This window comes from Tachypleus tridentatus, chromosome 2 (assembly GCF_004210375.1).
Source record: "Tachypleus tridentatus isolate NWPU-2018 chromosome 2, ASM421037v1, whole genome shotgun sequence".
In the NCBI taxonomy this organism is placed as follows: Eukaryota; Metazoa; Arthropoda; class Merostomata; order Xiphosura; family Limulidae; genus Tachypleus; species Tachypleus tridentatus.
In genome coordinates this window covers 72,816,053-72,833,687 of record NC_134826.1, presented here as the reverse complement: position 1 = coordinate 72,833,687, position 17,635 = coordinate 72,816,053, and the positions used below count along the sequence as shown (strand labels likewise).

Genomic DNA, 17,635 nt, shown 5'->3' with positions numbered 1-17,635 from the left:
GTGTGGTGCAGTTAACACAATTTGTGAACGTGTGCCTGCAGTTATGTACAGTGAAGGTATTTCATAAAAAAAAAAACATTATGGAGTAAACAGGTTAATATAGTGTAGTTTGAATTATGTTCAACAGATATTTAAAAAGAACAACATTATAATTATTTTAAACGAACCAGAACGAACTGAATCTACAAGAATACAACGTATACACTTAAACAGATTAAAACAAGTTACAAGTTCGTTTTAACGAAGGTTCTGCCTAAGCTGCTCAAAACTATTAATTGTGGTGAAATATCACACTTGCCCGTAATTTTTAGTTTATTTATATCTAAGTTTTTTACTTCACACATTTCAAACCGGACATGTCACAACCCTGAGTTTCTGAGACTCCTTATATAAATAGTTTCTTATGGTTAAGGTCAGTGTGGGTTTGAGATTCAGGGTTTAAATGGCCACGCTTTTCTGGCCTTCAACAAGTATATTTCCCTTCGTTTTGGTGCCTTAAGAAAAGAATAAGTGTGAATTCAACAGCATACGAAGATAAAAAAAATAAATCATACGCAACTATTGGTGGTAGTCACGGAGATATAATGTACCTATTGGTCTTAGCTCATACACAACTGTTAGTGGTAGTCACGGAGATATAATGTACCTATTGGTCTTAGGTCATACACAACTGTTAGTGGTAGTCACGGAGATATAGTGTACCTATTGGTCTTAGCTCATACACAACTGTCAGTGGTAGTCACGGAAATATAGCGTACCTATTAGTCTTAGCTCATACACAACTGTTAGTGGTAGTCACGGAGATATAGTGTACCTATTGGTCTTAGCTCATACACAACTGTCAGTGGTAGTCACGGAAATATAGCGTACCTATTAGTCTTAGCTCAAACACAACTGTTAGTGGTAGTCACGGAGATATAGTGTACCTATTGGTCTTAGCTCATACACAACTGTTAGTGGTAGTCACGGAGATATAATGTACCTATTGGTCTTAGCTCATACACAACTGTTAGTGGTAGTCACGGAAATATAGTGTACCTATTGGTCTTAGCTCATACACAACTGTTAGTGGGAGTCACGGAGATATAGTGTACCTATTGGTCTTAGCTCATACACAACTGTTAATGGTAGTCAAGGAGATATAGTGTACCTATTGGTCTTAGCTCAACAGTCAAAATATGCATATGAAATTATGAAAATCACAAACAATTAAAAACAAAGAACAATTATCTCTACCTGCACACTTGCGGCCTTTTTCCCTTGCACTGACGATAATCTTCGAGGTGGATTGGTTGCCAGATCTAGATGGGAAAAATGAAATTTTAACAGTCTTTTTCGTAACAAAGACTATAGAATCAGTGTCAACTTTACTTTCTATCAGATAATGTGGATCTGAACGAAAACGGTGACATAAATCATTGTTTCCTAACAGAGTCAATCAATGTTGATGTGCCAGTAACTGATATACATTGCACACTAGCAAAAGCATGCAAAAAATTTACAGCATTTATACAGAGGCGTAACTAGGGTTTTAAACGCCCGGGAACAAAGTCAGTTTTCGCGCCCCCTCGTAACAAAATGTAAGCTATAATTCCTAATTATGTAACATCAATTTGGCACCCCCCAACCCCGATGCTGCGCCCGGGGACAGGTGTACCCCCTTGCCCCCCTAGCTACGCCACTGGATTTATAGAACAATGCAAAATAATTTTAATCGCACACACCAAATCCTATATACATACAAGTCCAGCTGTCGTAGGCCTAACATTAGTTAAAAGCCTTAAAAGTCCACGTGGTAACATAAACAACAACAACGCCAACACATAAATTAAATGAACGATTAATATGTTAGGTAGAAAAGGTTGTTGGTTATATGAGCTGGAGTAAACGTTACTATAACATTAAACTGAACTTTAGAAACACATTCTTTACTAAACTGAGGATCGCGTGTTCACAAATCATAACGACACGTGGGCTAATACGGCAGACCCCAAGGTTTGGCATAGCCATCCCTAATTTAGAAAACTTGACCAGAGGGGAAGCAAACTTGAGAGTTCGGTGGAATAAATTCATTCCTATCAACAGGAACTTGCATTTGGACTGCAACTGACCGAAATTGTAATTCACTTTATGACAATATGGCAAAGGTAACATAAATCACTGCTTAGCCTACGTCGATGACAGTGCGTATGTTTCAAATATAACATCCGTATTTACTGAACAGTTATCAGAGTGGGCTCTTGTTGGCGTACATTCTTTGATTATACACCATCTACTTCTTATAATTACTACGAGTGTATGGGACTCAGGCTGGGTTTCCTTGTATGAGACGATGGTTAATAATTCTGCGATAACTAAAAAAAACGTTGAAAAACATCCGAATCCACTGTAAGAGGTATGTATATACTTTATTTATTAAAAATCGGGGGATTATTAATTTCACTGAAAGTTACTTACACTTTCTGACGAAATATTTAGATAGTGGAGAAATGGTCATGTATGATGACCATGGAGACAAGTATGATGCAATTTGTAGTCTTTGGTTTGGTTTGAATTTCGCGCAAAAATACACAAGGGCTATCTGCGCTACCCGTCCCTAATTTAGCAGTGTAAGACTAGAGGGAAGGCAGCTAATCATCACTACCCACTGTCAACTCTTGGGTTACTCCTTTACCAATGAATAGTGGGACTGACCGTCACATTATAACGCCCCCACGGCTGAACGAGCGATCATGTTTGGTGTGACGCGGATTCGAATCCGCGACCCTCGGATTATGAGTCGAGTGCCTTAACCACCTGGCCATGCTGGGTCTGTAGTCTTTGGTTTGTTCTAAAAATTTAAGCTTAATTTACTTTGAAAATGTGTACTATAGACCAACAGTAATAAATAAAATTAGACAAGTTCTGACTCTATTAATATTCAAAAAGCAAAAACATTAAAAACACTTGAAATGGCTCAGGTTTTTACCGGCCTGGTGTTAAACTGTGGTTCAGGTTTTATATACTGCTGGTAACAAATACAGACCTAATGACGTATTTCACAACTAATGACAGTTGTTACAAAGGGAGTTACATTACATATACAATGATAATATACAATACAATTTAAATAACTATATAATAGTGGAAGTACACGTGTGAGTTAAATTAGTTGATTTATTTCCCTCCTAACCATTAACAGTTGGCTCAAACCAACAGTACAGAGTGTAATACAGAACTGGGTTGTGTTACAACATACACAAATACTTGCGCATTTTTTTAATTGCCTACTTCTGTTTCGAGAGGTAATCTTATGTAAGTAAGAACAAGTATCGCACTTACGCTTAATTATGTAGTTTACAAACACACAAGCAAGCAGTTGTAACACGAGGCGCTCAGACATAAAACGGAAATATCGAGTTGGATGTCCAGGTCGAAGAAACAAAAAGTGTGAATGATCAGTTGGGTAGTCCAGATCACGGTGTCAATGACCAATTGGGTAGTCCAGGTCACTAGTTTGTTTTTAATTTCGCGCAAAGCTACACGAAGGCCACCTGCGCCAAACTGAAAGAATTTGTGATGACAAGAAACCCACTTGAAGTAAAAATGTATTCTCAAGACGGCTGATATTGGTACTAAAACTTTAATTAGAATAAACTACAGGACAACGTTTCGACCTTCTTAGGCCATCTTCAGGTTAACAAAAAGAGAGTTTGCAGCTGACCGTTGCTGGGCATATGCCTTAGGGACGAGAGTATAAACGGGTATGGGATCGTAGGTGGCATTGCAGTTAGATGTTAGGTTATTAATTTGTTCCGGTGTGAAGGTGCTCCTTTATGTTGATTTAGTTTTGGTTTTAGTTGTTGTATAAGTAGGGCTTCTTTGATTTTGCTTTTGTTTATATCCGTTTTCCTACTTAGTATCTATGTGTTTTCTATGGTTATGTTGTGTTTATTTGATTTGCAGGGTTAAAAAATGTGTGAAGGTGTTTGTGTGTGTGTGTGTGCTCTTTGTATCTGGTTTCCATTTTTCTGCTTCCTTCTCCAATACAGAAGTCGTGGCAGTTGTTGCACTGTATTTTATAAATAATGTTGGTGTTGTGTTTTTCAGTGTAGTTTTTACATAGTATGGCTTTAGTTTTGTACCTGGTTTAGAATAAATTCGGTATTTACTGGAATGTTGTTTTGTTATGTGTTTTTTTTTCCGAATGTTGGTTATATTTTCGCTGATGTCGGTAATGTAGAGTATGTAGCAGCATAACGTTTTGTAGTTTGGGATTTATTATTGTTTGTTTGATGTTGTTGATCTAGGTGTGTATGTACAACTTTATTTTAATAAAAGTTTTAATACCCATAGCAGCCGTCTTGAGATACATTTAAACTGAAATAATCTTACTGAATATGCTAGCGTCCTGTGGACAGATGGACTGAGCTAGAAACTCACCATTGTCAAGTTAGTCAGAAAGAAAGAAACAAAAACTTCCACGCTTTATGTGAATAATTGATAAAATAAAATTTAATACATAATATTATTAAAATTAACAAAGATTTTAAGTTACAGATCGTGAAATTTAGCACAAAGTTGAATTTCAAAATCAACTTATACATATCTAATTAGACCGTATTTTCAATACGTTTTTTTTTCATTTATATACTTAGGTTTTCCTTTGTTAACCTACTAAAACGACTTTGAATATTTCTATACGTGTACAGTAAGACAGAAAAGGGAAAGGCCCGGCATGGCCAGGTGGTTAAAGCACTAGGGCTATCTGCGCTAGCCCCTAATTTAGCAGTGTAAGATTAGAGGGAAGGCTGTTAGTCATCACCACCCACCACCAACTCTTGTGCTACTCTTTTACCAAAGAATAGTGGGATTGACCGTCACGTTACAACGCCCTCACGACTGAAAGAGCGAACATGTTTAGTGTGATCGGGGTTCGAACCCACGACCATCAGAGTACGAGTCGAACTCCTTAACCCACCTGGCCATGCCAGGCCACGAGTCGAGCGCCTTAACCACCTGGCCATGCTGGGCCTACTTAGAACAGAGTATTGAATAACACATTCTCAGACAGATGTCTTGGTGGAGATGGACCGACACGATGGCTCCTTGGATATTTATTTATTTTTGTGAAAGATCAGGTTTATTCGACACCTGTGCGTGATATTATGGATGTTTTCAACAAAATTATCGATAAGGAATGAAATTTCCGAGATGTTGAACGACACTCGGAGAGTTTTGAGTATCACCTAGACATTCTTAGAGCAACACATGTGAAAGTGTAACGAGACAAGAAAAACAACTTTGAGCTGTTTCTTACGTTAAACAAAATTAGAGTGCTCAATCTCTAATAACTGGTCACATGATTTATGGACACCGTGTACATTACGTACGTTACCTGGAGCTAATTACAACGGCGCAGTAGCTGTGAATACTCATTGTTGTTAAATTTAGTTGGAAATGTTATTAAAACTAGGTTAATACAACAACAACAAATCCGATAGTGAAACAACCTTAAACACTTACGTGTCAGTGTCACTGAAACAAAGAAAGGACACCCACCTTCTCCTCAGACAAGAGGTGGAAGGTCATTCGTTAGCTTCTCTAGTTACTTATATGACGACCATTATCAGATAGCTATATTAGTGCTATTGAAACCCGGTTTATAGCGTTGTAACCCTATACACTTACCGCAAGCCACTGGAGAGGGGGGGGGGGAATTACCTTAGAAGATTCTTACTTCAAACAATTTATAAATGTTCAGCTAAGAGTTTCGTTGGAGTTGTAACCTTTTTTCCGAGCAAAACAAAGTTTAGAAGTCCAAAATTCACGTCACAGTCCAGTAGATGTCTTCAACAATCTCTCAAGTCAGTTAATTACATGATAATCCACGTGGAAGAAATTGCTCGAATTAATTATTAATATCCACACTTGTTGCACTATAATCAGTTAGTCACATCCATACCCGTTGCACTTTAATCAATTTGTCACATCCACACTTGCTGCACTATGAGTAATTAGTAACATCCATATTTGTTACACTATAATCAGTTAGTCACATCCATACCCGTTGCACTTTAATCAATTTGTCACATCCACACTTGCTGCACTATGAGTAATTAGTAACATCCATATTTGTTACACTATAATCAGTTAGTCACATCCATACCCGTTGCACTTTAATCAATTTGTCACATCCACACTTGCTGCACTATGAGTAATTAGTAACATCCATATTTGTTACACTATAATCAGTTAGTCACATCCATACCCGTTGCACTTTAATCAATTTGTCACATCCACACTTGCTGCACTATGAGTAATTAGTAACATCCATATTTGTTACACTATGATAAGTTAGTCATATCAATACCTGTTGCACTATAAGCAATTAGTCACATCCAAACTTGTTGTACTATAATCAATTAGTCACATCCATACCTGTTGCACCATAATCAACTAATCATGTACCGGCTGAATTATTCGTGATTTTTTCAGATACTAGCAGCTCGCCATCACTTCCATAATATTCCGGTTTTCTTACGCTTAATACTTAAATATACAAAAATCTATAGAGATGAACCGTCTCCCTTGACTTTCCGATCGACATTATTCTAGAAATTTCGTGGGTGACAAGGGGGTCTACTTTCCTCCTCCTTCTAACTAGATTATGCCCAACGCGCATTTTTGCTTTCCGAGACCACCCAAAGCTCCATGTGATCGCGACCATATGGCTCTGTGAAGTCCCACACGAGTCACGAAATATGACAAAAAAAAATATGGCTGTATTACTTTCATCTCCAAGTGTCAGCCAGTTCCATGTGTGTGTGATCAACTGGCTGTTTCAATGCAAGACTTATTCTCCGTTGCTGCGGTCACTTATTCTGAGCTGCTAAAATAATTATTAAACATATTTCGAGAGCTTATAACGCTATGCAACATAAATATATGTATATTCCTAGAATAAACGCGTGCACATACTCGCAGAGATACGTAGTTAGTCACTATTATATGCTCTAAAACATTCAGTTCCCTCTGCGTGTTGGGTCTCAATGCACGTGCTATGATGGCTAATAATAATAATAAAACGGGACAGCAAGGTATATTACTATTATGATAATTTTTTAAAGCTGTTGGCAACACGTGAGGGGAAAAAACCCTGTGGTGTTTCAACTTAAAGGTTAACTCAGAATACGGATGATTAACAAATTAACCATTAAAGTTCTTGTTTTTTTTTCGTGGGTTACAGAGGTTATATCATCTTGAGTAACGTCAGGTGTTTATTTTTCACAGTAAAATGTACTACAGTAAAATAAATAACGGGTTAACTTTCATCGTGAAATACAAACGGAATCTCAGTAATAAATACTGAGGAACTGATATCAGTATTGACTGGTAACTTAGTTTAACTTTTGTCCGTACCCTGTAGTCAATAAATTCATAAATCTCCCAAAAGACAAATAACTTGGCGTCGATGTAGTTACTAAAAGGTGACAGAACCTCACTAGCAAGTCTAGGGTTAAAATTGACTGGTTGAAACAAACAATTTTGTCACATTTTAACCATTGGTAATTACAAATAAATTCTAAGGCCTGACGGTGAAGAAATGTTTTATTTAGATCCAAACAATTCCTTGTTTTATCAGATATTTATGTTTCTTTGTTAACGTTAAAAGCCAGGCAGCCTACAGTCTGCCACAGACAAGTCATAAATGTTTCAAAATCACGTGTACACCAAATGTCACGTGCTGTATCCCATTGGTCCTCCCATATATCCCATATATGAATAACAAAGCATGTGACTGGTGGCCGATTAGTGTTATAATCCCCTTCTGAAAGACTGTAGAACTTATTTCATTCATCCTCAATTTATTATCATATGATATGTATGCACGTGCGTGTGTGTACATTTTAGAACCAGGAAGTTAATAATTCGTGTTGATATTTCACTCAGAAAACTAAACTAGCCAAAAGATATAAAAGGAAAGAAAAGAGAATTATATGTAATGTAACTATTTTTATGTACGGTTATTCTCTAAAATTAGGGTTAAAAATTCACATCTCCACATACTGTTTAAAGTTACTTTTTCACATTCTTTCTACAGTGTGCGTAATCAGATTGAGACAGAAGAAATAATTTTAGTTACACAGGACTTGCGTAAATCTAACTTGAAACTGACTTTTCTTCTCGAAATGATGAAACTGACACGTTTGTTTCATTATGCAACAAAATCTGTTACCGTGTAACACACAATATTTATAACACCTTACTTCTGTTAATACGATTTTTGTTTATACAAATCAGTTCTAAACAGTTTAATATCATAATATTATCATATACATCCTTACTGTATTATCCATGTTAAACAACAACTGCTTAAACTCGAACCATGCAACCATCCTAACTTTAACAGTCAGGTACTCTAATGGCCACGATTACTAAGGCTGTCCTATACGACGTTATTAACAATAGCAATACAAATTCAAACATTTCAAGTTAATAAGGCATTTAAGTTACGCAGTGGAAGTATAATCAGTTCGTGCGAAAAATGCTTAGAACCTAACTTTTATACCAAGCACTAATAGACATTCTAATCTATATGAAACAACAATGTAACAAGCGCTATAAATGTAGTGTTATAACTTGTACAAGGCCATTTACTGTAACAAATGTGGGTCTCGTCTAATCCTCTTATAACTCAATAATACTTGGTCACAAAACTCGAAAAATGATCCCTCTCCTTCGAATCACGTGATGATTTGGAATTTTCCCATTTAAAGAATTACGGTCAGTTTTGTATTTTTTAGTGGGATTTCCACAATTGAAGGCCTCGTTCTGTCGTGAAGGCGACGCGTGACGGAATTTCAACAGGTGATGGCACGCTGTTGTCTATTTCGATTCCATCGTTAACACGAGACACAAATCGAGTTTAGAATGAGGTAGATTTATGGGAGCGAGGTGCTACAAATGGTTGTCGTTTTTCATAACGTTCAAAAATTTGCTTTACGACTATTCCAGCACTTTGTAACGTAGACTTGCACATGGCAACAGACGTATTAATGCCGCGCCTTCGGAATGTTTGTGTGCAGTTTCGTTGCTGAGATGGATATGATCGTCATTAAACACAAATATCTGCGATCATAAATTCTCGTGAATTTTACTGTCGCTCTCTTTTACACTAACCTTCAACATTCAAAACAACAGATGGACAGATATCGAGATCGGGGGTCAGGGGTAGACCAGGGATCTGTCGGAGCATCTTAGGTGTGAATATTCAAAGCGACATCTTTAAAAATCTTTACAGAAGTGAAGGATAAGAGGTACAAACGGATAATTTTTTTTTCAATAACCTGTTAATATTTCACATTCTACGAAACCAAAACGTCTAAACCACGAATTGTTTTACAAACGAACTCGTAAAAAAAAAAAAAAGAAAAGAGAAACAAACAAATACAAAGTTTGAAATATCTTCATTTCCTAATTTTGTTTTCTAAAATGGTTTTAGTTTATTGGAAAGACAAAAACAATGAAAAGGAGGGACGAACAAGAACTATAGAATGTTTATGAGAAACTGAATGAACCAGAGATTTAATGATGATAACGGAATAACAATTAGTAGAAAGTCCTAAGAAACAGTGGGACCAAAAAGTAAGAAAACATAAAAGTTGAGGAATGTGTCTTCAAGTTATAAAAACGAAAGTAAAAAATGATGAGAAATATTACACGGGTTAAACGTGGAGAAAGGGGATTTAATGACATAAAGGAATTGTTCTGAATTCCGCTACTCGAGGGCTATCTGCTCTACTCGTCCATAATTTAGCAGTGATAGATTACCAAGAAGGCAGTCAGTTCAACACCACCCACTGTCAACTCTAAAGCTTCTCTTCTATCGACGAAAAGTGAGATTGACCGTAACAATATACCGCGCCCACGACCGAAAGGGGCGAGCATGTTCGGTGACGGGGACTAGAAACCCGCGACTCTGAGACTGCGAATCGAACGCGCTCCCTAACCATCAGGACCGCTACAAAAAGGAAATACAAATTAATAAAATATGAACGACAGAAGCAAGTTAAGGAGTTGCACGCGGAAAACGAGCCAAGAACTAACAAAAGCAAATGAATGAAATAAAGTAGAATAATGGAAAGTAAGTAGAATGTCGGGACGAGAAACCGATATTGAGAATGGAATACAGTCTTCTACTGAAGAGAAACCGAATCCAATAATATCTGATGAAAACAAAGGAAATGGAAAAAGAAAAGGAAAAATTACGATGGCCAAACAGAAGAGGCAAGAAACAACAAAGACTAGAAGTAATGAAACTGTGGAATTATGAAAAGTTTCTCCATATCATTAGTAAACTCCAGTCTGACATAAACTTTCAGACATATCTTTTCACTGTTTCTTCATGCTTGAAGTCTATTAACCGAACGTCTGTTTTTCTCACCGTACACGTAATGCCAGGAGCTAAAACACCATCATATTTTCATGAACACGCCGTGCCGATGACAAGGTTCCGTCGTATGTCTAGTCACCGTAAAGAAAAGCCCAATTTTTATGAGCCTACTGGTAGAAATATATAATTTCTTTTGTTCAACTACACACGTTAATAAGCATTAATTGAAAACACGGACTGGCGGTTCCTTTAAACATTTGTGGTATTATTTGTTTGCTTTTTACTGCAACTTTAAAATTAATGAAATGTTGCTGTTGTCAACAGCAAAGGTTTTAACACATACACACGACACTTATTGTAAAAATAAAGCGAAACAAAGGTCTCGGTTCACACTTGACAACCCAGCACACGAACGCTTCAATTAACCTAGACAGAAGTAATGCTAATAAATACATGGATCTATAAATCAATTTCCATTAAATTTGAAAACAATATTCATTGCAAAACTGATCTCGCATAACAATGTTTGTTTGTTTAAAATTAAGCTCAAAGCTACACAATGGGCTGTCTGTGCTCTGCCTACCACGGGTATATATATATATATATATATATATTTATAACAACTATATTATAGAAGAAGTATGAGCGACTAGCTTTGCAAACTGATATTAATGTTTTTCAACAGGTGTCGAGTTTGTTTTGTGGTAATTAAATCCTCGGTAGCTAACTATTCAAACAATACACCTGAAGATGTTTATTGTATTAGATGAGACGGACTACATTTCAGACCTGTCATTTTAACACTTTATATCATCTCTAAACAATATTAAGCATATGGGTTAGATTCCTCCTTTGGGGCCCGGCATGGCCAAGTGTGTTAAGGCGTTCGATTCGCAATCCGAGGGTCGCGGGTTCGAATCGCGGTCGCACCAAACATGCTCACCCTTTCAACCGTGGGGGCGTTATAATGTGACGGTCAATCCCACTATTCGTTGGTAAAAGAGTAACCCAAGAGTTGGCGGTGGGTGGTGATGACTAGCTGCCTTTCCTCTAGTCTTACATCTGTTAAATTAGGGACGGCTAGTGCAGACAGCCCTCGAGTAACTTTGCGTGAAATTCAAAACAAACAAACAAACAAATAGATTCCTCCAGCGGACCCCGCGCTAATTAGTCCACTCTGCAGCTTTGCACTAAAAACATTTTTTCTTGCAGTTTGAATATAAAAAGTATTTTAATCAACAATTACGTATAAAAAATAAAACCCAATGACACTTGGACTGTTTGTTCACCTTTCATTAATTAAGAATCTGACCTCAAGTTCTGCATCCTCAGCATATTGTATTTGTCTTGTTGTATTTGACCCCAAGAAGAGACTCTGAAATGGCGAAACACAACAACCTATAAATTCTAAAAGCTAATACTTCCAAAACGACGTCTGGCTGAAAAACTGAAAACATATTCAGTTTATTTTCAGATGGCATTTTTTTACTACTTTATATTGTTTTCTTCTTTAAATTGAGCCATCTTAAGATTCTGGGTTGGAATCTAGACACTATTATTACTTAGCGACTGCAAACTGCGAGACAGTAATCTCGTTTATTTTTCAAATGTCAAAATATTTTCGTATCAGTTATGAGTACATAACAGTAATGGTAAAAAGCCTTACACATACATACATAACAAGATAATACAAGAGAATAAATAAGACGTCTAAAAAAAACCACGAATGGAAAGTGGTTGAACTGACTGAGAAAGTGGCTGAACTGGCTGCGAGAGATATTCGGATGTTTTGACTGTTACCAATTTCTTAGGTGCTGGCTTATTATTTTATTCTTTCATTTTTAAGTACAGTTGTTTATTATGTAGCGACGAAGTGTGTGTGACAGTTCTAAAGAGCTTCCAATCCTTTGAGTAAAGAGCGAATAGTTAAAAAAGTGTTGATTCTGTCGTATCGAACAGTTGTCGTTTCTGTGCAATGTTATGTACTACTTCATCGTAAGTAGGGCAAAAAAGTATCACGGACATAAGCAGGGCAGTTTCCTTTCATTACGCGTGTATACAAATATCACACATAGTCAGGATTTAGGATCAAAATGTGAGGATGGGGGCTGAAAAGACTGACTTGTTAATGTAGTGTATACAACATACATCCCACAGAAAAGAAAAAGCAGGGAGGGGGAGTTGCTCCCCACCGAAACTGCAAATAGTTACGAAAACGAGGGACAAACATTGACGGTAGGCCACGAAGATGCCTAACACACTTAACTGCCGGTTCGAATCCTCGTTATACCAAACATGCTTGCCTTTTTCCCTGTGGGGGCGGTATAATGTTACAGTCAATCCCACTTTCGTCGGTAAAAGAGTAGCCCAAGTTTTGGCGGTGGGTGGTAATGACTAGCTGACTTCCCTCTAGTCTTACACTGCTAAATTAGGGACAGCTAGCGCAGATAGCCCTTGTGTAACTTTGCGCGAAATTAAAAAAACAAATGAAAACAAAACACTTAAATTACTTAACACACTTTAATTACCTAACATACTTAACACACTTTAATAACCTAACATACTTAACAAACTTTAATTACCTAACATATTTAACACACTTTAATTACCTAACATACTTAACACACTTTAATTACCTAACATACTTAACACACTTTAATTACCTAACATACTTAACAAACTTTAATTACCTAACATATTTAACACACTTTTACCTAACATACTTTACCTAACATACTTAACACACTTTAATTACCTAACATACTTAACACACTTTAATTACCTAACATACTTAACACACTTTAATTACCTAACATACTTAACACACTTTAATTACCTAACATACTTAACAAACTTTAATTACCTAACATATTTAACACACTTTAATTACCTAACATACTTAACACACTTTAATTACCTAACATACTTAACACACTTTAATTACCTAACATACTTAACACACTCATATCTTGTAAGAAATATAATGAAAGATTTAAGTACAAATAAAAAACCCTTTAAGATATGAACTGAACAAACGGAAAACACGCAACAAGAACTTGTTCAGTGTGTTATACAGACAAAGAAAACCCAGCATGCAACAACAATTTGTTCTGTGTGTTACACGGAAACAGAAAACCTATCACGTAACAACAAATTACTGCCAATCAGTGTGTTACATGGAAAGAGAAAACCTACGACATAACAACAATTTGTTGCCAATCGGTGTGTTATACGGAAACAGAAAACCTACGACGTAACAACAATTTGTTGCCCATCAGACACGGGAACAGAAAACTTGGAAAAGCACAGAAAGTGTACAGACAGTGAGTGAGGTATGAAGATTAGCGAACGCATACTGGTGTTTGAAAACAGACAGTCAACAAACGCTACGGTTGAGGCTACTCTTCAATGACTGAATGCTGGAACTTGACAGTCGCTCCTACAGTACACTCACGGAAACAAAGTGCGGAGTGCATTTTTCAGGCAAGACACCGCGAACCAAGAACAACTGGACTTACAGCTGGAAAACGTTAACCACATGGCCACGTCCAGTCAATCCTCGTTGCGAAAAACTAAAACACCATTAGAGTGTGTGTGTGTTTTCTTATAGCAAAGCCACATCGGGGTATCTGCTGAGCCCACCGAGGGGAATCGAATTCCTGATTTTAGCGTTGTACACCATTAGAACTGTTGACGAGGTTTTCATTTTCCGTGTGACTCTAATCCCTGTACTTCAACTGGTAATTCATACCGGATGTAAAAGATGAGGAGCTGATATCCTTTGATGTCGTGGTGAGGAAAACTGTTGTCTCACCAGATATTAATTAACCTTAAGTCATGACAAAACTCAAAGTACGCTAATATAACCTAATAAACGTCCGGTAAAAATAAATTGAAACTTATTATTTCTGTCTACCACAGAAAGAAGAATGCGTTATTGTAAAGACGCCAATTCAGATACAAAAAAATAGCAAAGTGATAACAGCAACAACCAGAACAACAACAAACATTAGGGTTAATGAAACCTGAGACACGGAAACGATGAAGGGATTAATTACTTGGATTTGTTTATAATTATCATTGGCTCTTCTTAGTGTGCACGTGAAGCACGTTCGTAGAATGTATGAAGCATTAAACACGTGCGACGTTTATTTCACACTTTACTGTTTTTCGTTCACAGGATAAAACCTTGATAAGAGTAAAATCGCTTATCGTTTTATATACAAGTTATTTGACGTTTTAGTAGTGTTTTTATACTGTTTTAAACTGAAAACTTTCGATTTATTCAAAGGGTACTTATAACTGGTGGCGCCATAGGCAAATTTATATTAGTGGGGCAGGGGACCATTAAACAAATATTACCAAAACAAAGAAATAAGGTCGTATCTGTCGCCATTCTCCACGCATGCGCACATATTATAGAGTAATCACGGGCAATGTATTTTTTAATAACGTAATTCTGTTTATAAAACGTTTGTTTGTTTGTTTTAGAAATTGGCGCAAAGCTACACGAGGGCTATCTGCGCTAGTCGTCCCTAATTTAGCAGTGTAAGACTAGAGTAAGGCAGCTAGTCATCATCACCCACCACGAACTCTTAAACTACTCTTTTACTAACGAATAGTGGGATTGACCGTAACATTATAACGCCCCACGACTGAAAGGGCAAGCATGTTTGGTGTTACTGGGATTCGAACCCGCGACCATCAGAGTTTATAAAACGTAATCCGTATATTCTTCTAAAGTTGAATACGATTACTGATAGAAATAAAAATGAATTTAAGTGTTTCATACACATACTTTCCGTTTGCAATAAGTGATAAAAGAAACATCCAAACAAATAAATTACAATCGTCTGATTGTCGAGCAAAGGAAATTCGTCAAGGTAAGGGAATTATTTATTTATATATTTATATGTAATCAGGGTAAGGGAATTATTTATTTATATATTTATATGTAATCAGGGTAAGGAAATTATTTATTTATATATTTATATGTAATCAAGGTAAGGGAATTATTTATTTATATATTTATATGTAATCAAGGTAAGGGAATTATTTATTTATATATTTATATATACGCAAGATATAGTTCCTTTACCTTGATGAATTATATAAGTATTATACGTGTGTTTCAATTTATACAGTTATTAGGTCTTTTAGGTTCATTGTTGTGTATATAATAAGCGTACACAAAACACAAATTGTCATCGATTCACAGTAATCCAACTATGGTAACACTTGACCGCTAGATAATACTGACGGGGAATAACTTTTCTGGTCAAATTACTTGTGGGGAAATGGTCCACATGCTCCACCAGTTTCGGCGCCTTTGATAATAATTTTTTAATAAAATAAATTACGTAAAGATAAACTCTTAAAAATCATCTTTTAACTGCAGGATAAGAACTCTCCACTCTGGGCAAAATTTTTGTTGACATTTGTGGGTATAGCCGTTACTTATTTCGAACAAATAGTCTAGAAAGAAGACAGACAGTTAACTCTCGGGACAATTTTGTGGTTTGACTGTCACTCTTATAGATCACATTACGACCCAAGTGTGGGAAGCTCATTTTGAAGGGAACGGGTGTTGAACGACAGATTGTCGGATTCACAGTCTGAGTATGTTGGTCACGACTGGAACGGTTGAAGAGTATTTCAGGTTATGAAGCATTTCATGTTGAAGTAGAAATCCAGTGTGTTGTTTTCAGGGTTATCTCATACTAACCTTAACATGTTTCCTACCTGTAGGGGAATTGTATTATTCAAACACAAACATGTCAGTTCGAAACAACACCAGTTAATATCGGAACTGAATTTATTGAAACATGTTGTTAATAACAGAGGATATAATGATTGTATCATTAGTAAAATTTATAATGAGATGTGTAACAAATTAAAAAGAACTCGGTATACTGAACTTACGATTATCATGTTTACAAGAAATAATATTTATGTGCTAGATGTTTAAAGGATTACACCATATGTACGCGCAATGTTTTAAAGAAATACGTAAACTGTCATCTAATGTTTTCACTACGTGTTAAACCGAGTCATTTTAATCCTGGTCTTGTTAACGATACAAGCAATATTTTTTCTTGAAAAACTAAGTACGGTGTAGGAATTGCAATTCCCATACGTACGGAAACAAAGTAGAGGTAAGTAAACAAACCCATACAAATATCCCCACATAAGTAGCCAAACAGATAAACTTTTGTGTACAACTAAATGTAGATTCCTTTCATTTGCATGAATTACGATTTTAGTAAAAGCATTAACACTAAATAAAGTATTACAGTGGCCAATTTTCACAAGTTTGAAACATTGACTTAGTGGCTACTTATTTTTGTATGGTTTTGTTTCTGTCATCCCTACGTTTATTTCAACAATTTTTATTACTTGTTTCACCACTTTTTGTAATGAATGGCAGTCGCTATGAAGGAAGCAGTCTTAGCCTGGTAGTATGATGAGTTGTATTGATGGACATCGTGTGGTGAAGTTAGTAAAACGATACACTGCTTATACACTCTACAGGTTAGAATGTAACATTTTGGTTTGTATATCATCCAATCGACTTCAAACATTCTGGTGTCACAATCAGAATAATCAGTGGAACATATGACTGTTACACTTCTCACCGGTTCTCAACTTTGGTGATGTTTTATGGCTAAACTGAAGGCCGTAATCTCTGTTATAACAAGGTAAAATACTTTAATAAACATGTAATGTAGAAACTGGGATGAACAGTACATAATATGTGGCGGACATTACTTCTTGACAACCCCTACACATAATTATTTTGTTATTCATTCAGCATATGCATATTAATTTTTTATTAAATACAAAATTTCACAGTAGTCTTATTTATATCGGCAAAACACGTAGAAATTTAAAATTTAGACTTACTCAACAAAAATAAGCTAAAGAATATATTTAGATTTTAATGAATAATTTACACAAAGCCGGTCCAATTTTATTCTAGTTTAATTTCAACCAAAGTATCTTTTTGACTTTCGAGTTTGCTAAAAAATACAACAATGAACATGAAAACTCTTCAGAATTGTCATTACTTTAACACAAAGCTAAACAATGGACTCCTTGTCTATACTGGGAAAATTAAACCCAGATTTTAACATTGTAAATCCGGGCGGTCAAAAATATGGTAATAGAAATCAAATTGAACAGAGTTCGAGATGCGTTAAATTCAACGACAGCCCTACATTATCTTCTAAATTCGCATGAATGTTGCTGGGCTCAGACAAT

General features: G+C 36.1%; 1 protein-coding gene across 5 annotated transcripts in view; it reads right to left on the bottom strand.

Annotated features, from left to right (window-relative positions):
- Positions 1–17,635, bottom strand: part of LOC143244214 (homeobox protein cut-like) — a 316,853-nt gene that overhangs the window by 53,743 nt on the left and 245,475 nt on the right. For all 5 annotated transcript variants that reach the window (XM_076488461.1, XM_076488464.1, XM_076488465.1 and 2 more), the window contains one exon: positions 1,237–1,301. In XM_076488461.1, coding sequence (XP_076344576.1) covers positions 1,237–1,301 — 65 coding nt within the window. The remainder of the gene's footprint in view (positions 1–1,236; positions 1,302–17,635) is intronic.